This window comes from Balaenoptera ricei, chromosome 14 (genome assembly GCF_028023285.1).
Source record: "Balaenoptera ricei isolate mBalRic1 chromosome 14, mBalRic1.hap2, whole genome shotgun sequence".
Taxonomy (NCBI): Eukaryota; Metazoa; Chordata; class Mammalia; order Artiodactyla; family Balaenopteridae; genus Balaenoptera; species Balaenoptera ricei.
Genome location: NC_082652.1, coordinates 15178929 through 15201061, shown reverse-complemented (window position 1 = coordinate 15201061; position 22133 = coordinate 15178929). Strand labels below are relative to the sequence as shown.

The 22133-nt window shown below is 57.5% G+C and overlaps 1 protein-coding gene across 1 annotated transcript; it reads right to left on the bottom strand.

Moving 5' to 3' along the window:
- Nucleotides 1–5566: 5566 nt before the first annotated feature.
- On the bottom strand, nucleotides 5567–13997 carry LHX5 (LIM homeobox 5). Its single transcript, XM_059894616.1, has 5 exons — nucleotides 13825–13997; nucleotides 11598–11821; nucleotides 10622–10899; nucleotides 9753–9918; nucleotides 5567–5934 (listed from the first exon to the last, which is right to left on the bottom strand). The coding sequence occupies exons 1-5, from the start codon at nucleotides 13995–13997 to the stop codon at nucleotides 5567–5569; spliced, it is 1209 nt and encodes a 402-aa protein (XP_059750599.1).
- Nucleotides 13998–22133: the final 8136 nt, after the last annotated feature.

Here is a 22133-nt window from a genome sequence, read left to right as displayed (position 1 = left end):
TTTCATCCAGTGTTTATTAGTCAGTGGTCTGCTCGGTGCCAAGCACTGTGTTTAGACCATAACATATGAAGACTTATTTAACCCTTGTGATGACTCTTTTTTTTTTTTTTAATATTTGTTTATATGGCTGTGCTGGGTCTTAGTTGCGGCATGTGGGCTCTTAGTTGCAGCATGTGAACTCTTAGTTGTGGCATGTGGGACCTAGTTCCCTGACCAGGGATCGAACCCAGGCCCCCTGCATTCAGAGCACGGAACTTTAGCCACTGGACCACCAGGGAAGTGCCAACTCTTGTGATGACTCTTGAAGTTAGATCTTATTGTGCCCTTTTTATAGATGGCAAAGCTGAGGCTCAGAGAGGTAGAGTGCCCGAAATCAAGTCACATACATTTCCTGGTCTCAAGTTGCTCACAGCCTGGGGATCAGGACACAGACACAGTGTGGGTCGAGGTGTTATAATGGAAGAAGCAGTGGACACAGTGCTACGGGTGCCTAGGTGGGTGACACTGCTTTGGCCAGCTGCTTCAACTTCACGTGGTATGACCGTGGAAGCGGGGTCCCTGCTGCTTCTGAGCAAGGAGAATTTACACCATAAGGTTTTCCTCCAGTGAAAACAGGATTATTGAGAACCTGCGTGTGTTTCTAAGCTAATGCTTTGAAAAACCGAATGTGCACCCTCATCTCCTGGGGCTTGTGCACTCTTTGGCTCTGAAGTTCTGGGGTGGGGCCTGAGATTCCGCACTTCGCTGCTCTTGATCCACGGACCATACTTTGAGTATCAAGGGGCTGGAAGATTTGAATTCCGATCCCAACTTTTGCTGTAAACTTTCTCTGGGAACTTAGGCTAGTCTTTTGCCATCTCTGAGCCTCAGTTTCTTTCCCTGGTCAATGGGGGCATTGCCCTCCATCTGGAACATTCTCTGAGGCATAAAAAAATGAGTGGTATTATCACTTTCTGCGTGCTTGCCTGAAAGCATGGACACCTGCTGGGGTGAGAGGTTTCCTCCCAGACCCCCTGGAGCCCATCAGCAGGTGCTGGGGGTGGTCCTGAGCCCCGGCACAAAGTGCAGAAAGAGGAGGCCAGAGGCGGCAAGGCCCCAGAGAAGCAGTGGGAGAGGTTTCCGTTCATCACAGAAATGGCCCATTTGCAATGATCGGTTACCCAGGTGTTAATAACGCTAATGGCATAGGAAGGGTAAACTCGGTCACTTGGCCGAACAGAAGAAATATGCAGAGAAGTGCTCGGGTTTCCATAAATCAGCCGGATGCAGCACTTTGAGGGAGACAGGACTTAAAATTCCGGTCAGGAGATGGGTATTCTCATAATCCGAGCTAGAGAGGTAATTTATTCTGTTTATATCTTTTTACTGCACGACAAGGCTTGGGAGCAGGAGCCCTCCACAGCCATTCTGCATTTTAAATATTAGTCCTAAGCACAGTGGGTCAGATCTCACGCTCGGGCTCCGTGGGGTGTTCATTTCAGGGCAGGAGGACAGAGATGGGGGCGGGGCAGAGCATGCACGCCGGGGGCTGGAATACATGTGGCTTCACTGTCCAGCGCTGGCCAGAATTACAGCCTCGGGGCAGCAAGGGAGAGGCGATGTCCCCCTTTTCCCAGAGCTGGAAGGCGCAGCCAGGGGCTGGCTAACCTCCTTACCTGCACAGCTCGCAGTATTTTTTGTCCTCTCGGAGATCTTTTATTTTTAAATGATAATAAATACAGGCGATGAGGAGATAGAGGAGATGAACAGATACATTAATGTAGGAGGAAAGGGACGAGGACGGGGGAGAGAGAAAGAAACAAGGACAAACGTGGAGAAGCTGGAAGTCCTCTGTCTTTTGACCTTGGCAATTTTCACTGAGCCCTTTGCCCTTCTGACTGGCTTTGTTTAACCCCGGAAAGGCTTTTAAACAAAATCCAGTGAGGTTGCTACCAGTAAGAATTAGCATTCATTAGAGTCTTTCTTGAAGCTCTTTTTACGGCAGCTGGAGCACATTCATTTCATTTCATTCATTCATTCATTCATTCATGTAGTTGTTAGACACAGAATGAGGTCTTACCTGTGCCGAGCAACGTCCTGGGTCCAGGGACAATGTGGGCTCTGGAAGCAGAAGGTCTTGATTCAAAACTACTCCATGTCTGTGTGACCCCAGGTGGCTCATGAGTCTCAGTCTCCTCATCTGTAAAATGGGGATAACAACGCTCATCCTGAAGGGGCGTTATGAGGATCATATTAGACTCTGGACAAGACTATTTCAGGCAGAGGTCCTGCAAGTTTGGGAGACTTCAGAAGCAACGGGGGAGCTTGACAAATGTGAAGCGTCTTGGGCACCACGCCAGAGAGCAATTCCAGCCATGAGCCAGGGGGCCCAGGGATACGTATTTTTAGCAAGCTTCGTCTTCTGATCACACTTTGAGAAAATGGTTGTGGGTGTGTAGGGACAAATGTCCCTTTCCAACTCTCTTCCTTCTCCACCCAGCCTTCCTTAGGAACTGCCTCCCTAATTAAGTGCACCCAAGACCATTACAGTGACACCTGCAGGGTCACTGCTGCAGGAGTGGGGGTGGGATTTCTCCTCCCAGAGCCCCTGGGCCCAGCAGGCACTAGGGGAGCTGAAATGAGCTCACAGGAGTGGGGGTGGATTTGAGCTGATTTTGACAAGCGTCCCCTTCTCTCTCCCCTTGTCATCATCCAAGGAAGCTGGTGTGTGTGTGTGTGTGTGTGTGTGTGTGTGTGTGTGTGTTTGGCAGAGGATGGGGATGAGGATTGAATCCAAGACCTATATTTCCTAAACCTTGGCCTCGGGTTAAATTGCATCTCTCCAATGTGGATGAAATGCCATTGTGAAACCATTTCATGGTGGAGCAAACTGAGGCTCAAAAAGGTGATGCAGTGACTAGCCAGATAGTCTCCCAGGCCCCAGGGCCCTTGTTCTGTTCTTCCCTCATCCCACTCCTAGGTGACCTCTGCTCCCAACCCTCCTAACTAACAAACACTCAGAGGAAGAGCCCCTGGGGAATTAGTCTCAAGTCCAGATCGTGACGCCAGGATCACATCCCTCCTGGACTCTGGTTTCCGAAGCCACCCTCTGAGATCTTGATGGGGCCACCCCAGGGTTATTCAAGGATCCCCTGACACAAGAGTGGGCCTCTCCCATGTCTAGTGCTCCCAGAGTTGTGAGCATGCCAAGGGCAAGTCTATGCTCTCTGTCTATGTGTGCATGATCTCTCGTCTCAAAAAGAAAAAAAAAAAAAAAAAAAGACTGGAAGGAAATGCATCAACTACTTTACTTGAGATTCTGGGTGACTGCCTTTTCTTCCTTTCGTTTATCTGAAATTTCTAGATTTTCCACAATGAGCAAGTAGCATTTGTCTGATAAAGAAAAATGTGCTATAAGGAAAGAAAAGAAAAAGTCAGGTCACCTCGAATTAATTCTTGTGATGTCCACATAAAAGGACAGATGAGGAGAACTCTTAGCATGTGCGCATTGGTGGTTCGCTACCCACCAGCTCCCTGTCTCCCTCCTTTTCCTGCCGCTGCTGAAATGGGCACGCTCCCCCCACCCTAAGCTTGGGGGAAAAGGCATCCAAACGCGGGACCCTCTTCCATCTATTCTTCTCTCCTCATCTGCTTTTCTCATCTTACACTGTTAGAGCAGAAAGGAAATGAGGCATAGGAAGCGCTCCTCCAGTCCCCACTTTTGAAAGTAGGGAAACTGAGGCAGAGAGAGGGAGGGACGTGTCTTTAGGGAGTGGCCTCAGGCCCATTAAGTCTCCTGGAGGACTCCCTTCCATCATGCTGGTTTACGGAAGGGCACAAGCAGGCACTGCATAAAAACTGCAGGACAAACAGCCTTGCTCTCCCTGGGGGCACTTTCTGTCCTAATAAAGCCTTGCAGGTAACTAGCACTGGGCCTACCAGCCTGCTTTTTGTTTGTTTGGTTTTGTTTCTGCCACCTGGAATTACATGGGGGTGTAATTAGGAGTGAAGCTAGAATTCTTCTGGGGACGAACAAATCACACATCCATTCAGTCATCAAATATTTTGAAGGCCTACTATGTGCCAGGCTGGCGTGTGTTAGATCGGGGTATTATGTAAAGCAGGGGGAGATCCTATTGGTGCATAGTAGCAGTCCAAAAAAAAAAGAAAAGAAAAAACATGACAGGCACCTTCCTTACCTGGTAATTGCCAAAAGACCCCCCTGCCACCCCTCTAGATGAGGAGAGGTCTTTGCACCCATCAAGTCTGTTTTATGTCAGAAACAAGACCCAGAATAGTTCCATTCACTCTGAGTGACTGAAGACAGGGGCACAACAAACAAACAAACAAAACAAGGAAAGAAAGAAAGAAAACCACACAGCACGGAGGGAAAAAGAATTTTTTTATTAATCTTTCTTTTTAAAAAAGTTGATTTTTTGTGGGTTTTTTTGTGGTTTTTTTGTGTGTTTTTTTAGGTAAACCTCTTTCTGCGTCCCCTCCCTCACTCTGACCACCCTCCTCTTAAAAATATAAAATGTCCAACCCCAGATAACTAGTGTACAATAAATAAACAGTAAACACAAAAACATACTTTATTTGTTTCTTCTTTATACAAAATAAGGAAACTAGAAGCGTTCAACTTCCAAAAAATTATAATACTGTACATCCTGACCGCCCAGCCTCCAGGACCCGGGCACGGAGGGTGGTCTGTGGGCCAGAGCCCAAGAAATCTTGGCGCCTTGCCCAGGGGGAGCGCAGGGTGGGCGAGTGTTTGAGTCTGGCCTGGACCCCCGGGCTCAGAATAAATGTCAAAGGAAGGAAGAGGTGGGGGTCTGGACCTGGGCCGCCAATGTCCGGACCGCCCCCCGCCCCTTCCTAGAGAAGCTGACCGTGATCCTCAAGATTGGCCACCAGGGGGCGCCAACGCGCAGGTGGCTCTGTCTTCCTCCCAGTGACACCCCCATCCAAGCGTGTTTCTCACTCTCTCTCTCCATCTTTTCTCTCTCTCTGGCTGGCGCTCTCTCCATCTTCTCTCTAACTCATTTTGCTCCCTTTCCTCTCTTCGATCTCTCTTTTTCTTATCTTTTTTTTTTAAAGACGGGAAAACAGAGTGAGAAATAAGATTACAAAATGGCACTCGGATTGCAAGGAGGGGGAAAACAATTGTCTCTGTCCCTTGGCTTCAGCCCTCTCTTGGTCCAAAGAGGTGCGGGGTGGTGGTGGGGGGTCGGGGGAAGTCTAGAGCGTGCTTGAAATCTCTTGACCCTCCGGAGTATTCACTTTGGTCCCAAGAAATTGCTCGCGGCTGCCGGGGAGCGCTGGCGGAGGGCGGGGGGTTCCCGGAGAGTCCGAGGGGTGGATGCAGATGCGGGGGTCGGTACCCCTCCGCGCCCAGCCGAGAAGCAGCTGCCGCTTGAGTTCGGACTCGAGAGAGAGCCCCCGAGGGCGCCCCGCGCCGCGGCCGCGTCGGGCGCTTTGGTTTCGGGAGGCTGCGTCCCGGGCGCGGGGGGCTGGGCTGGGGTGGGGACGGCCGGGCGGGGCCCCAGGGCCGAGCGCGGGGGGCGGGGGGCGGCCCGGCCCGACGGCCTTACCACACGGCGGCCTCGTTGAGCTCGGGGTTGGGGTGCGACAGGGGTCCGCTGTAGCCGCTGGTGCCGCTCATGGGGAAGGGAGGGCTGGGGCCGCCGCTGAACACCTCGCCGGGCATGGGGTGCAGCGCGCCCGGCAGGCCCGGCTCGGGGCTCGGCGTGTCCGGGTGCGAGATCATGTCGGTGAACCTGGGGTTGTCGGCAGCGTGCGGGCCGGCCAGCGGCGGCTCCAGCGCGCCCAGCGGCGTCGAGCCGGGCCCCGAGGCGGCCAGGAAGCTCGAGTCGGCCGGGGACTGCGCCTGCGACGGCGGGCCGTGCGCGAAGAAGTCGTAGTTGCCTCCCGGCGCGTAGTAATCGCCCTGGTAGTCTGCGGAGGGGACGGGGCGGGAGAGGGGAGAGTGAGAGATGCGAGGTCGCCGAGGGACTCGAGGGACCCGGCGGAAGAGACCCGGGGGAGGGAACCCGGCGAGACGAAGGCCAGAGACGTGGGACGTGGTGGGGGCCACCGGGACAGGACGTTAACGGGGGACCGCGCGACACTGACTCGAGGTTAGAGAAAGACCCGTGGAGAGGCCTGCGGACACCAAGGGAGGCCGGAGGGGCGGAGGACCAGCCCCGGAGCTCGTGCTGGGCAGAGGGACAACTGGAAGTACGGAAAGCCTACACTCAGGGGCCGGGAGAGGCTCAGAGACGATGAGGAACACGCAGAGAGGTTCCTTGACAAAGAGAGACGGCGGGGAGACAGCGGTGGCGGGAGGCGCAACAGACAGTGACGATTCCTGACAGTGTCTTAGAGTTGGTGAGAGATACACAGAGAGCGAGAGTCACGGCGACTGCCAGATAAGGAGACAGGGAGAGATCGGCAGAGGACAGGGTGAAGGGGAGCGGAGAGGGGATGCAGCAGGGAGCCCCCAGACTCAGAGTCGGTGTCAAGGCAAGAAAAGAGCCTCAGTCACCGAACCCACGGCTGAGACGAAGACCCGGCTTTATTCGACTAAGGCAGAGACAGTCTAGGGGACGCAAAGAGAAAGATGAGACGGCCGTGTGGTTAGAGACACCGGAAAAACCCGGCAAGAGACCCAGGAACGAGACGGAAGGTCGGGAGAGACAGAGGCGCCCAGAGACGCGCGAGATGAGTCAGACAGACGGCCAGAGACGCTGGGGCTGAGAGGCCGGGGAGAGGAGTAGGGCGGGGATGCAGGGGCGGCGGACGGAGACCAGGACGCGAAGTGACTGCGATCGGCCCGCGACCCCGCCGGGGAGAAGCGCGGCCGGAGCGCCTAAGGGCTGGCAAGTTGGGCCCCGGCCGCGGAACCCTGGACTCGGAGCGCGCAAGGCGGCCTCAGCGCCCGCTCCTTCGCCCCCTGCGCCCCGCCTACCCGGCGCGGCCCTGTGCCCCGCGTCCGTCCCCGTGAATGTGGGACTCCGACCGTTTGTCCCGGCCTCACCTGGCCTGGAACGGAGAAAGTTGAGGCCCAGAGACTTGGGAGAGGGGGAGGAGGATGAGAACGTTCGCCGGGCCGTGTCTAGAGTTCCGTGTGCCTGCGGTCCTCCAGGCTGACCCCGGGCGGGTTTGCCAGGACCCCAAGGTTTTGGAGTATTTGGGGACATTGAGCGCTTTTGATAAACTGATGATAGCTATGGGCTCTCTCTCCGGAAAAATGCACAAAGGCGAATTTTGCCCACAAATTCAGGGAGCATAGGGGCTCCAGATGACACGCTCGCCCATTCTCAACAAAGTGTTTCTGCATCAACCGTGTGACCTCCTCCTAGAGCCCCCTTTCCTAAAGTCCTTCCGCACAGCCTCTTCCCCTCCCCCCGGGTGGGCCCCGAAGGAGTGGGGTGTGGGAACCCAGGAAAGGAACACCGTGTAGCCCGCACTCGTGACAATAACCCGCTTTGTACGGCGGGAAAACCGGCGCGCCCGGAAGCCGGGGTCTCCTCTGCAAACCCACGCCTCCTGCTTAGTGTTGGGGGTCTGTCACCCGGGCGAGTTCTGGACGCCCCCTGCCGCCCCCTTCCCTCTCCAAACCCCCCCTGACATCAGTCCAAATGGGGAGTGTCTGGAGGCGGGCTTGGAGACGGTTTAGGCGACAGCTAAAACGGTCGCCAATTACTTTTTAAAAACCACTCATTCCATTCTCCCCGTAAGTGAAGAGAAAGGTTGGAAGCGGCGAATTTGGGGCCCCTAAGGGACGGGGATGGGGGACGGCCACGGCGCGTAGCGAGCCGGCTAGCCAGGGAGGGCCTCGGCCCCCGCGCGGAGCGCGCCGCCTCCGCCCATATGGCGGCCGGGCCGGAGGTAATTGGAACAAACGCCGTCTGAAAAGGGCACAAAAGCCGCAGCTGGGGCTTTGTCCGCGCTCCCACGGGGAGCCGCCGGCCCCGCCGCCCGGCCCCTTTCTCGCCCGCTGCCGGCCGCCGACGCCGGGATCTCCCAGCACGGATTAGGCGGGGCTGCCTCCCTGGGATTGGGGGGTCCCCACCCCCCCGATTCCGGGGAAAGAGGGGCCCGCGTGTCCAGGCCGTCACCCCGTCTAGCAGACACGCGGGTAGAGGAGGCGGTGGGATTGGTGAGAGGCACACTGGTCCTGGGGGAAACCTTGGTTAATTACCCAGGCGGGGAAAAATTCCGGACTGGTACCTCCCCGCCAGCCTCCCTGCGCCGGGCGGAGATTTTGCGCTCAAGGAGCCAAAGATAGGTGAAGAGAGTTGGTGAGTAGAGGCCCCAGGACAAGTCCACCATCCCGGCTGCCTCTGGTGTCTGTAGCCCCTCAACCTGGGCCCTGCCATCTCAGTCTCTCCCGGAAAAGCACATCACCACATTTCATCCACAATTTCTGGGGCCCCTGGCCAGGCCAGAAGATCTAACCTCCCAGGCCTGCGGATGTACCAAAGCTGGTTATAGGGTTCTCTTATTTTCCCTTCTGGGTCTGCCTGGGCACCAGGCTCCTGGCCCTCCGCATTGCCACCTCTCCCCAAACTGGGCTACTAGCCTCTGCCCCTCCTCCCCCAGGCTGGGTGGCGCTGAGCACAGATTCCGCTCAGGCAGAGGCATTCCTGGGGGCTCCCCAAGCCCAGAGACTCGGGAATAGAAGGGGAAGGTGCCTTCCTAGAGTCCACAAGTCTGAAACGCGTAGGACGGTGAGTCAGTGCAGTAGTGCCCCAAAACAACTGGGTCTCAAAAAAACCAAAAACCAAAAAACCAACAACAACAAAAACAAAAACAAAAAACAAAAAACGGAGGTGAGGGAGTCAGAAGAGGTCATCCAGGAAGGAGAGCGAAGTAAGTTAACATAGTGGGGTGAAGGGAGGAGAGAGGAGGGAAGGACGAAGGGAAGGGGTGACCAAGAGGAGAGTTCGCCCAGGCCTGAGCCTGGTAATACCAACCATGAAATTCCTCTGTGCAAAGTGGGCTCCTCGCCCTCTGCAGCCCCCAGGACGGAGAGTGCATAACTGGGTTGGCTCAATCCTTGCCCACCCCAGCCCCGATGAACCCTGGTGTGCTTGAAGCTGGAGGGTGGGCGGGAGTCCTAGTCCAGAGCAACTGCCAGCCTCTGGGCTAACCGGGCCAGATGCTGTGTACACAGTCCCCGAAGCCCAGCAGGCGATGCAGACTTGGAAGATAGCAAGGGGGCAACCCCAGATGAATCCTGACCCCTCCATCCCTACTGCCGGTGTTGCCCTCCAGTGCCTGCTTTCCTGCTGGTGCCAAATACACCAGGCCGTGGGCCAGGGCGGCAAAGGCTGTGTGTCAGGTTGGGATGGGATGCATGCAGAAGTGCCTGACTTGGTATGATGCGTAAGAGTGCCAGTATATCTAGGGGGTGGGGTATACCTGTGTTGGTTGCGGGTGATCATGTGTCTAGATGCGTGTCCCCGAGGTCTCTGAACTCATGTGGTCCTGCATGGGTGTGTCCCTGCTTTTCTCATGTGTTTATCTGTTGGTACCACTGCATGGTTGAGTGAACCCATGTGTCTGATTTTCTGTCCAGGAAGTATCTGTGGGTGAGTGTACCTGTGTTGATGCGTGTCTCTTAAGGTGTGCTCATGATTGTGTACATCTTGCATGGGTAGAAGGGAGGGAGGGGTCCCGGGGCAGCCTGAGATCACGGCTATCCGGCCCTGCACCCTCAACCAGCATTGACCTAGGTGTGGGGCACCGCGTCCAAGGAGGTTGCTTACCTCCATAGTAGGTGTAAGGAGTGGACCCCAACATCTCAGACTCGTCCAAGCGGCCTCCCAACGGGCGCATGCGCCTCGGACTCCGGAAGAAGGCGTGTCTCCGGGCGCCCAGGGCGCTCAGCTGTTTCATCCGGCGTTCTTTGGACCGTCGGTTCTGGAACCACACCTGCGACAGAGGAAGGGGTTGTGAACTCTGTTCCGGGTCCCCTTCTCTCCCTGCCCGGGCCACCCCCGCTGGGTCCTAGAGCCTCCTTCGCACCAAGAATGCCCTGAGCCGGGGCCGGGCCGGATTAGACCAAAGGGGTGGAGAGGGGCCTCGGCGAACCAGCCAAGGGTAAAGGATTTCGCGGACCCGTGGGGCGACTCATAAAGACTTGGGCTTCCTGGTCCTCGGCCCATCCGCGGCCTGACGGCTTTATAAAGGCCTGCCGCCCGGCACGGCTCTGGTCTCGGCCCCGCGACTCCCCAGCCGGGCTCTGGCCGTTTGTCTGTCTGCCCGCGCGTCGGGCGCAGGGAAGGAGCACGTGAAGAACATCGCCTCTTTCTCTGCTCAGAGGATGGGAGGACAGGAAAGGTCCCGTACTCCAGCGAGGCTTAAAACCTTCCCTGAAAGGGGCGGGGGTGGGATTCAGAGACGTGAAGTGACCCGCCCAAGATGACACGGCCGGAAGACAGCAGGGCTAGGCTGAATCGTTTGGCTAGGAGTCTGACCAGCTGGCCCCGATCTCCGGCGCACCGTCTGCCCCTAGACCGGACTCGGCGCGCTCTTAGCCAAGGAGGCTGGGTGGGAGGCTCCGCCGAGCTTCGCAGCTCGCGGAGGCAGCGGGGCTGGGGAGGGGTGACCCGAGCAGCCCCGACCCGGGCCGCACCTGGATGACGCGCATGTTGAGGCCGGTCTCCTGCGCCAGCTGCTCGCGGATGTGGCGCGTGGGCTTCGGTGTGGCGGCGAAGGCGGCCTTGAGCGTCTCCAGCTGCTTGGCTTTGATGGTGGTGCGCGGGCCGCGCCGCTTCGTGCCCGAGTTCTGCTCCTCGTTCTCGTTGTTGGCCGTCTCCTTGTCCGACGACGTCGAGTTGTCCGTCTCCTTGGGATCGTCCTGGAGTGGGTCCTGGAGGTCCGGGGACAAACTGCGGTCCGTACAGGATGACACTGCGAGAGGACGGAGCGGGAAGGGGGCAGGGCGTCAGCGGCGGCCCGAGACCTCTCCAGTCGGGTAGCCTGTTCCCGCAGGCTCAGGCCACCACCAACCCCGGCGGGTTCCCTCCCAAACCCGGCGACAGCCCCTCCCCCAGGGGCCCGGCGCCCGCCCACTCCCTCCAGGCGGGGCTGGGCCTTCGGAAGCACCCTTCTCAAGCCCTCGCAGCACTTTTCAGCTAGTGCTTGGGAAAGGGGGAGTCGCGCTCTCTGGAGAGCCCGGCCTTCTAGGAGAGGGGACGGGAGGAGGGTACAGATGCCCTCCGGGCCTGGGACCTTCCTCTCCCTCCTCTCCTTCCTCGAGACCTCAATTAGTGTCCTCCCATTGAGGCTAGAAATTACCAGGAGCTGAAAAGACTCGGAAAGGGGAAATTGTGCGGTTCCAAACTGGGGGAGGAGGGCAGCTTGGAAAAGGCTCCTGAATTGGAGGCGGGCGGGGAAGAGCTGGCAGTGTAGGCAACCTGGAAGGCTGGCTCCAAACGCTGACTTTCTTTCCCAGCCCCCGCACCTGCCCGTGCCTTGACCTGCCCGGTGCGAGTGGAGAGCTCTGAGCCGTGCACCGCAGGCACGCAGGGGGCAAAGGAGGGAGCGCAGGCAGGCCTTGGCTGGAGGGCGCTGGGGCCTGGCCTGGGGAGGGGCAGGGGGCCTCCTACCTGAGTTGAGGCTACCCTCCTTGAGGCTGGACGAGCTCAGGTAGTCGTCCTTGCACACGAACTTGTTCTCGTCGATGACGTAGAGCTCCTCGCCCGTGGACAGCTGCTTGTTGCAGACCATGCAGGTGAAGCAGTTGAGGTGGAAGACTTTGCTGCGGGCCTTGCGCACCAGGTCACTGGGCGAGATGCCTTGCGCACAGCCTGCACACTTAGTGCCGAAGCGCCTGCAGACACAACACGGCCTGTCACCCGGGGCCAGCCCAGGGTCCCATCCTCCTGAGGCCCTGACCTCTTCCCACCCTGCCCTAGCTTCTGAAAAGCCTCCGTTTCCACATCTGTCAAATGAGATCCCAATCCCGTCCTCCCTGGCCAGAATGCAAGACGTGAGACAAATATCCAGGTCTGTTCTTGAGACTGGGACTGTCACCTGTCACGCCTCGGTCAGGTTTATTTGGACTCTGCTGGGCTTCCAGCAATGGGCGCAGCCTTCAGCCCAGCGGAAGGCCCAGAGCACCTCAAGTCGCGCCCCGCCCCCACCCCACATCCCTACCGGATCGGCCTGGGCTGCTCCTGGCAAACTCTGCTCTGGAGGTCGTGAAGCATTTTAAGCCAGGCAGGCCGGCTTTGGACCACTTCTCGGCTTTGCCTCCTGGATCCTTAACAGTCTGCTGGGGTCCAGGTAGGGCCAATGAGCCTGGCTGTCGGGTCCTAGCAATGGAGCTGGGGGGAGCCGCTCTTCTGAGCTGAACCTTAGCAGGAAGGAGGGAACTTTCTGCTGATCCTCAGCACCACCAGCACTGGACACTTTCCAGTCCCTGCTCTGGGCCCCGCCTGAGCAAGTCAGGGGCCTGTGGACTCTGAAGGGCAGGGACTGAATCTCCAGGTCCCCAAATCTCAGGCCCTGGCAGGCAGTGGGAAAATGTGACCAGAAGGCAATCCAAAACCTGCATGGCCAGAACACGGGCTCTCTCCAATGCCACCTTTTCTGTGTTCCTGGTCTAAATCCTTTTCTTTCTTCTTTGAGCGCTGGGAGAAGGCTGGCCTCCCCCAAAATGGATGGTGCAGACCGGCACTGGGAGGGGTGAGGTGCCGGTGGAGGGGGAGGGCGAGGGCCCAGGACTCTGGGGCCCCACGTCTACTTGTACCCACGTCTCTAAACAGGGCGAATTTGGGTGACGTTGATGTAGTGAGGGCATTAGAAGCCATAAGTCACTTTTGGCCTTATCCGGCAGCATAATTGGCCATATGCACCTTATCAAAAATCATTAGGTGCTTTGCAAGCACCACCACATTAGGGGCCTTGGGCCTCTGGGGCCGAGGAGTTTACACGTGTAAAGGCGCGTCTGACATTTTCTCCTATTCAAGTTCCCTAGTGCCAGGTACTGGGTTCGGCGAGCAGCCTTTCTCCAGGGCGTTAATCACGCACCCCCCCCTTCCCTCCACGCAGTTGGCACTCACAAAGCCGGGGGAAGCAGGCAGGGCTGAGCTGCCAAAAACCCCACAGCCTTCCAGGCCGACCTTCGGCATTTCTCAGCTGGGAAAGTGAGGCTCAGAGAAGTGATGTGCTGTGACCTGCCTGAGGGCTCCCGTGGGCAGCAAGGCTGGACTCTGGAGGTCCTGATTCCAGCTTCCATTTCATTTGTACTTTCAACAGAGGAGAAAATGTTTAAGGAGTTGATGGGGGGAGTGAGGAGAAGATTCCCTGCCCCATCACCAAGGGAGGCCTTTCTGGCTGAGCCCCCTCAGGAGCTGGGAAGTTTCTGTTTGTCCAGAAGCACTCTGGGGGTCCCACCTGCCTGGAGCCCAGCTTCTGGACTCCCGAACTCTGCCTGGTGGAAGAAGCCCTCAGCTGCCCCTAACTTCGCAAAAATCCGTAGTCTCTCCGAGCCTGGCTGGAAGCTTCCACCCTTGGGGTGGCCTCAGCTAGCAAGAGGCAGAGACGGAGGGGCAGCAAGTTTGTCAGGCTTCCTCCCCCTGGCCCACCACCGATCCAAGCCGGCCTGGAAAAGCCAAGCTACAAGCAGCCAAGCAGTGTTCTCGTCACTCTGCCTGGGTTCAGGCCCTTGCTGGACCGAGGACAGGAGGGGAGTGGTGGGCTCCCCGGCTCCCCATTGAATCTGGTGGGCCTGGGAGGCTGGGATGGGTTTCGTGGTGTCCCCTTCCCCGGCGCCCCAGCGGAGCGCCTGCAGGGCGGGCGCTCGGGCAGCAGGGCGGCGCGGCTTCTTACCTGAAGAAGTCATTTTTGCAGTAGAGCTTGCCCTCGCGCGAGAAGCACTTCTCCGAGAGGTTGGTCTTACACTCGCAGCACTGAACGCATTTGATGTGCCACGCGCGGTCCAGCACGTTCAGCAGAAAGCGGTCGAGGATGGGCCGCTCGCAGCCAGCACAGTGCACCATCATAGCCCCGCGCCCCGGCGGCTCGGGCCGCCTTGCCCTCCCTTTGGGCCCCCGGCCCTCGGGCCCCCTGGCCCCGCCGCTGCTCTCCGCCTCTTCTCTTGGCCGCCGCCGGGCGAGTCCGGTCCGAACCAAGACTCAGCCGGTCAAGTCCTTGGGTGATTGCGGGCCTGGCGCTGGGCTGCCCTGGGCGGGGTGGGGAGTAGTGGCGTTCACAGCCTCATGCCCCGGGCCGCGCGCCCCAGTGTATCTTGGGTGGCCGCTGGCTTCGCCTCTGCCGAGCGGCTTTCCCCGGTGGCGGAGGCGCCGGCACTTTCCCCCACTTTCAAGCGGTCCCGATCCTCATCTTTGTCTGGCCGCCGCCTAATTCGCGCATCCTTATTCAGATTTGGTGACGTGGCGAGGCACGTAGGGGGCCCGGCGGCCAATGGGTACGCGGTGGCCATGGCAACCTCTTAAATTTATAGCATATCTAAATTGGCTACAGCGTTGCGGTCCGGACAGAGCAAAAAAAACAAGGCATCAGTATTGTTGAGTATTAGCTTGTACCTGGTTCGGAGGCTAAGTAAGTATTTACCTTCCAGTTTGGGGCTGGGGGCTGGGGGCCGCGCGATCTGAAAACTGCGTCTCTCTTCTCTCTCTTCACACATATTTGGGGGGCTGGGGTTCGAAGGCCTAGTGGGAGGGGGACCTCTGCCCCCTTCACAATCCACGGAACTTGCAGAAGTTGCCCGAGGCCGGGATCGCGCTCTACGTCTGCCTCCTCTTCCCCAGCCCAGCCCGTCGTTTTGGACTCCCCCATCCGCGCGCCCCTGGGGTCAGCGTCCTGGAGCTGCGGCCGCGAGGTTCTCGGGACTCCCGGAGGCGGCACCGGCTTCCTTTGTCATATGCGGGGGCTGGGGCCCAGCCCGGCCTTTCTCAGGGAGAGGGAGAGAGAGAGAGAAAGGCCGAGCAAGCCCAGACCCAGGTTGGCGGGGGATGTCCTCTGGCCCGGTCTCAGACCGCGGAGTTGTTTCCAGCCAGAGCGCGCTGGCCACGGGGCTCGGGGGAGATGTGGGGAGGGGGAGATCCAGGATGCACCGGCCTTCCCGAAGCCAGCTCTGAAGTGATGTTCACCGCGTCTCCGCTTTCCTCGCTGCACCTTCCAGATCCCGGGTCAGCCAGTCGGGGCGCCGCGGTGAGTGGGTAGCGCGGCCGAGGCGGGCACGCTGGAGATTGCGCGGGGCGGTGTTTGCACACGCTGGGCGTCCGGGCGGAGTGTGCAAGTTCGAGCCATCATAGGAGGCAGGAAGTGCCATTCCACGGGGCTCGGAGGGTGTGTGGGGCGTTCGCAGGTGTGTGTGGAGGGGGAATGTGACTCTGGTGGGGGGAGGGAGAAGGCCATGCCTCCTTTCTCAAAGCGCCAAGCCAGCGACTGACCGGGGTGCTCTAAGTTAGGGAGGCCAGGCAGGCAAAGTGGGATTTTCCCTTCCCGTTCCAGGAAAGAGGGCTAATGGGGTCTGTAGGGCCTGGGCCCGCAGGCTGGGAGCCAGAGGACCATCTGTGTGCGCTGAGGCTTGGCTGTGGATGTGTGTTTGGGTGCATTTGCTGAGTTTGTTATTATACATTTGCTGTTTGAGAATCTTGTTTTTGCCTCTCTTTAGAGTTACTCATGAATCAATCATGTGAATACATTTTGGCACGTGTATTTTTTGTGTGTTTATATCTGTGCATAGTTCTGCTAATATTTGTGTGTATTAGTCTGTGTGCTCCTGTTTTTGTTGGTCAGTGTGTGTGTGTGTATATATATATATATATATATATATATATATATATGTGCATACGTTATCTGCAGTCACATGAATGTGATGGTGTTTGCCTGTGTGAGTGTGCATCTGTGTAAGATTATTTGTATAGGTGTGTGGTAACATTGATGTGAAAGTGGACTTTGAAACATCTGAATCGCGTGCAGGTGAGTGTGCGTATATATGACTGAGCTGGGCTGGCTGTGTTTGTGAGTGCAGAATTTTTTGGATCTGTGTTTGTGGGCCAGTCATCATGTGTGTGTGTCTGCGTGTATGTATTTCTGCAGATAGCAGTCTTTTTGTTTATGTGACTCCTGTAGGGTTTATTTTTCTGGGGGGGGGGAGGTGTATGTTTGTGTGTGCACTTCTAGTGTGCTTGCCTTTGTGGATTTGAATGGGAGCAGGATTTGTGAATGCCTGTATTGGGGCAGTTGGTGGAGGCACAAAGATGTTCACTTTCCCCCCTGGATCCTGTCCAGACCTCCAGCTTCCCCCCCACAGTCCACAGTTTCTATGTGAAGTGATCTGGCTTCTGACAGGGAATTGACAGGTGCTGGTCACTGGGTGGGGCACTGACCCAGAAGCTGGGCTTCTGAAAAGAAGCCCCTAAACTGGGCAGCTTCTGCTGTTACTCCATCCTCCAGCTTGCCGAGCAAGGGACAGGTGTGGCTGGATGGAGCTCGGCTCAGCCAGGAACAAGCAGGCCGGATCTTGCCTGGTCTCCCAGGCCTGGCTGGGAGAGCTCCAGGAGCCCCAAATGAAATTGCAGTTTCTGGCAGTGCCTGGCCCTGCCCTCCTGGGGTATGAAGGGTCCTTGAGCTCAGACAGGGCAGGGACAGAGAAACAAGAACCTGAGAGGAGAGAGGCACCCAGGCTCCAAGTGGAGGCGAATTGCGCTGCCTACTTGGTCTTTGTCTCACTGGGGCTTCTCCCTCTCTTCTGAGTTCTCTTCACTTCATTTCCTTTCTGTCTCTCTTTCTTATGTTCAGCCTCTGTTCTTTTTCTGTTTCCCTTACCCTCTGTTGCCCCATCACTTTCTTTTTCGGTTTCTCTGTTTTTATTTCTCTGCCTCTGCCTCTCTGCTGGGCATCCAAATCCAGCATCTGGCTCAAAGGCTGCGAGGAAAGATTCTCATTGTGTTCCATGCGGATTTTGGGGGGTGTGTGGGGAACTACTATACAGTCATTAAAAGCCACCATCTAGATGGGAGCCTTTTCCCTTGCCCTGGACTAGGTGCGCTGAGCCTAGCCGCCACCTCCACCCCCAAGTGGGTACCTGAAGAGCCGGGTCTGCTGTGTCTTTCTAGCCCCAGCTCTGCCCACCACGCTGGCTGCTGGGTGCCTGTGTGCCAGGCTCCGTCTAGGACAAATCCACCCACCCTCACCTCCTGGATGTGCTTAAATGCCAGTGCACAGCCAGGCCCCAGCAGCTGCGGTGCCAGGCCGGGGAGGTAGGAGGAATGTGGGCAGTCTCAGAGAACAGCTCTGGCCCCTCCACCCCCCGGAGCCTGGATGCGGGCGAGTCACCCGGGGCTGGATGTCCGGTGGCAGGAGATGAGGGCTCTGCTTCCAGAAGCCCCGGCCTGGCCTTCTCCCTCTAGTAGCTGAGTTTACCCATCCTGTCTAGGTCACAGCCCCTTGGAATCGCCCTGGGAGCCTCAGCACAGCCCACCCTCAGTCCAGAACCCCCTCGCTCCAGCCCAGTCGCAGGGGATCCTGCTTGGCCCTTGTCAGCCCTCCACCTTCCAGGGCGCACAGCCTCCGAAAAACGCCAGCAGACCAACTATTAAACGAATTATCCCGCCCTAACAGCGCTAACAGATGGCGACCAGGCAGCGAAATCCCCTCCTATATGTAACTAATAAACCGCTTGTGTCTTAACAGGGTAATGCATGGAGACGCAATGTCACTTATACAAGATGTTGATGGAATTTACTATATAAAAATCTTCCTCCTAGAGTAAAGAGTATCAACATTACAACTCGACAGACGGCAGCGGGATAAGTAAAACAGACAAAAGACAAACAAGATAATAATCTGTTTCCAATCACTTAAGCCCTGTAGAGTTAGTAATATGCGGTTTGCATATTCCCCCTTGAGTTCGGTAATTAATTACCGGCGCGGAGGCACACAGCCGCTCGGGGTGGGAGTTTCGAGGCGCGCTGAGCTGGGGATTGGGGCGGGGTGCGCCTTTCCCGACTTCTGCAGCCTGGGACACGGGGCAGCGGCCGCAATGGGGACTCTTCTGGGCGTTTGGAGCCGACCTTCTCGCAGGTCGTAGAACACCTCCCGGCTTCTCACCGGAAACTCTCCAGCCTGGGGAGATTCTGCAGCCGAGCAGAAACGGGGGCTTTTCTGGCGGCCAAAGTATCTCCCTTCGCCCCATCTGAAGACAGCCCTTCCCTTTGAACGGACTGGGGTGGCCTGCTTTCTCGGGGAGCGCGCGCGTTGGGGGGACCCGGGAAGCGCGCCCCTCGTCCTCGTCTCCCCGTTGTCTCTTGGGCGACTCAGCCCATCCTCTCCCGACTTCCATCATTACCGCCCCCCACCCAACACGCACACTCCCCCCCACCCCCGCCCTTGCTGGAGCCAGCGCGGCTTTAACATTAAACAAACGCAGCGAGCGCCTCAGAGCTGCGCTCTCGGCCGGGTCTGCGCGGCGGCGGCGGCGTTACAAATTGTAAATTTAAATTGCTCGCCGGATTCATTACCTCCCCTCTTTGATTTCAGCCAGCCGTGAAAAATTATACTGGTGTACCACTGAGAAACTGTTTTGCCGCAAAGAGCCCGCGCCTAATCACTGGCTTTCTCCCTCCGACAAAAGTGTAATTATTTTGTTTGGGGTGTAAATATAGGTCGCGCTGCGCACACATTCTCAGCGTCCCGCCGCGCCGCCGCGAGGAACCGGCCCCCGAGTAGGAGCGGGCGTGGAGGCTGGGCCCTACCGCCCGGAGGCCGGAGAAGAGCGGCTGGCTTGGCGCTCCGGAGAGACCCAGAGAGCCGAGCCGCCAGGTGCAGTCCACGGTCCCTGCCCTCGGGAGTTCGGGTTTGCCCGATGATCCCCGGACCGTGTGCGCCCAGGCTGGCCTGCGTGGACGTCCACCGGGTGCGTTGCGTGGATCAGGGCGAGGGCTTAGGCCTAGGCATCCGGGCAAGGGATGCAGAAGGGGTTGGTGGGGGAATGGGAGTGAGGTGGCAGTGGATGAGCTTTCTGGGATACCCGCGGGGGCGGCCAGCTGGGGGCAGCCCCGAGTCCAGGCTGGGAGAGTGTGCGGGCCTGGGCGTCCCCAAGAGGGCAGGACATAGGCTGAACCTTGGAAGTCAGGGGCGACGAGGCCAGTGTGTCCCCTCGCACTCTGCTGTGGACTGCTTGGTTTCCAGAACACCTCTGCGGGGCGCAGGGCCTTCCTGTCAGTTGAATCGTGCGCGGCTTAATTAACGGTCTCGTTAACTGGGCTGGCCCGACCTGGAACGTTTAATCAAAAAGGCAGGGAATCCCTCCCCTCCCTCCCTCCCTCCCTTCCTTCCTTCCTCCCTCCCTTCCTCCCTCTTCTTTCCTTCATCTATTTATTCATCCATCAACAATAGCAAAGCTTCTCCCCTCCTTAAACACCCCCTCCCAGCGCTGGGGAGCAAGGCTCTGAGTCTCCAGTCCAATATCTGGGGCGGGACTTTAAGGGGCCTGAGGGGCGTGAGCGGTGGCAGGAGTTGGGCAACACTGTTGTGTTCAGTGGCTTTGGGACAGGCACTGGGGCCAGAAGGCCGTGGTCAGCTTTATGGGGCAGGCTGGTGGAAGTCTGCTGAGAAGCCCTACAAGCCACCAGGGGCAGGCCCGGCCGGTATTTCTTTTTTTTTTTTTTTTTTTTTTTAATAGTATTATTTTTTTTTTAATTAATTTATTTATTTATTTATTTTTGGCTGTGTTGGGTCTTCGTTTCTGTGCGAGGGCTTTCTCCAGTTGTGGCGAGCGGGGGCCTCTCTTCATCGCGGTGCGCGGGCCTCTCACTGTCGTGGCCTCTCCCGTTGCGGAGCATGAGCTCCAGACGCGCAAGCTCAGTAGTTGTGCCGGCCGGTATTTCTGAGTGGGAGCAGGTTGGAGGCCAGCGGCTGCTCGCACTTGGCCGTTCGGGGAGATCCAGCTCCAAAGTGAATGGGTGTGTGTGTGAGCGCTGGCCAGCTTAGAGACCTGGCTGGTTGGGGCCAGGGTAGGGCGGAGCATGGTGTCCCCTCTCTCCTTCCAGCAAGACACCCCCTCCTGGAATGCATCTCTCAGAGGCCCCACCCATCAGGCTGCCCTGCCAGCTCCCGCAGGCTACATCGCTCTCTTTGGCGCTGCAACCCAGGGCCCAACTTAGGCAGCAGTCGCAGGGAGGGTGCAGACTGGAGCTGATCGCTGGGGGCCCGAGGGGGGGCCTGGGGAGGACAGAAGGAAAGGTGCGAGCCAGTCCTCCAACTTGTGGAGGGCAACGCTGACTCTTTGTTCAGAGAGGGAAAGCCCCATACTTTGTGCAGAGCTGGAGGCTGCCCCGACAACTGCCCGGTGAGGCGCAAATCCTAGGTGGCCAGACTAGCCGAGGGTTTGAGCTGAGAGCCGCTGGCATCTTCTGCATTCTCCCCGTGGCGGTTTAGCCTGGAGGGCCGCCCCAGCCCGTTGATGTCGGAGAGCAGGCAGCGCTGGGGCGCGTGGAGTTGTGGTCATGGCTTCTCTGGCCCCATTGAGGTAACCGACGGTGGAGGCCATCACCGGAGCTCCGGGAGCTGTTTTTAAGTAGATGCTTGCAACTCTGCTGCATCTCTGGAGCCCAAATGGGGAGCGCTAACCTCCAAATTCAGCATCCTGCACACTTTCTAATTATCCTCCCTCGACTAGCTAGCTAGTCTGAGTTGGAGTCTGTATCTCGCTTCCCCTTTCTTTTATCTTGGTCTTTTTCGTGGTCTCGATAGCATTTCTCTTTCTCTCTCTCTCTCCCTTTCCGGCTCTGGCACTCTACCTCCTTCTCCTCCTCCTCCTTTCCCCATTCTCTCCCACCTCCTCTCCCCGCCCCTCCCTATCCCACCTCCTTTTTGTTAGCCTAATATGGGTTCCTTTAGAAATCGCCCAACTTTGGCAGCCCGCGCGCGCTGTTTGTGCATGTGTGTGTGTGTGTGTGCGCGCGCGTGAGTGTGTGTATTTCTCGGCTGCTAATGATTGTGTGTTGATAGAGCAACGCAGTGGCCTCATTAGCCTTTGTTTAGAAGGTGTTAAAAGGGAAATCTGCATCGGAAAGCCGCGGTTTACACCGCAGCCCGGCTGAACAACGCGCTGGAGCCGGCTGGGGGGTGGAGGGGCTGCCCACCGCCCTTGGACCCCGGGAGGGGGGAAGGGTCCAGGGAAGGCGACCCCCAGCACCTTCCTCCCAAGACGAATATGTTTACCCTGCTGCGCGCCCCTCTGTTCCTCGGGGACCACAGCGGGGATCGCGCTTTCTCTAAAACTCCTTTGAGCTGCCCAACAGTGCGCGGTGGCCTTTCTCCTCCGTTTCTTGGGGGAAGAGGAGGGGAAGGGCAGAATGCCGTTCCGAAAAAAAAAAATTCCAGGGATTTTTTGAGGCGGGGGGCGGTGAGAGGTCTTATTTTGGAGGTGAATACCAATCAGTCCGCGGCGGCTGGAGCTGGGCTCCGGGTCTTTGGCTGGTTGGTTTGTGGCAATATCCCTGTGGCCTGGACGCAGGTGTGGAGGCCCCAGGCATTAGAAAGTCTGCAAGAGTTCTCTTTCTTTCCTCCCAACAGATTGGCTGACGGACTGAGGAAGAGTCTTCCTCGCGTGGTTAGGCTCATTCCTAAACTTCCCCTGTGTACCCCTACCCTAGGGCTCCTTTAGGGAACGAATTCCGTGAAGAGTACATCGTAGCTTGGCTGGCCGACTTCTCTGAAGGTTGGCGGACGCGCATAACTTTATTGACCGTGGGCTGGAGTGTGTGCGTGTGTGTGTGTTTATGTATGTGGATGTAGGATTTTGGAGAATGACCCTCACACGCGCGGCATTTCCCACTCCCTCGGGGAAGCAAGGTTTCAGGCAGAGGAGAACGTGAGAAGAAATTCTTTTTATTCTGGGTTCTATGAAGGGGCCCAGAAAAAAAAAAAACATTTTGAGCCGCCTCTGTGGGTGAAGCTTGTTGAACTCGGAGAAAGACGCCTTTCCTGGCAAAAGGGAGAAAAAACTCTGCGGCATTCCAGCGGCGGGATGTACAGTCTCCGATCAGAGCGTAATTCATTCCTTTTTGCTGGGCCTCGGTTGCATCGGAATCAACCCTTTCTCATCTTTCTGGCTTCCCTCTCTGAGTTTCGGCTTTCCCTCCCTTGGATTTGATGCTGCGGGT

Excerpts from the sequence above, each read along its gene's own strand:
- LHX5 (XM_059894616.1), bottom strand. The coding sequence starts at position 13,997 with ATGATGGTGCACTGTGCTGGCTGCGAGCGGCCCATCCTCGACCGCTTT. Across the intron at positions 9,919-10,621 it reads TCAACATGCGCGTCATCCAG|GTGTGGTTCCAGAACCGACG; the intron begins GTGCGGCCCGGG and ends CCTCTGTCGCAG. Across the intron at positions 5,935-9,752 it reads TCCTTACACCTACTATGGAG|ACTACCAGGGCGATTACTAC; the intron begins GTAAGCAACCTC and ends TCCCCTCCGCAG.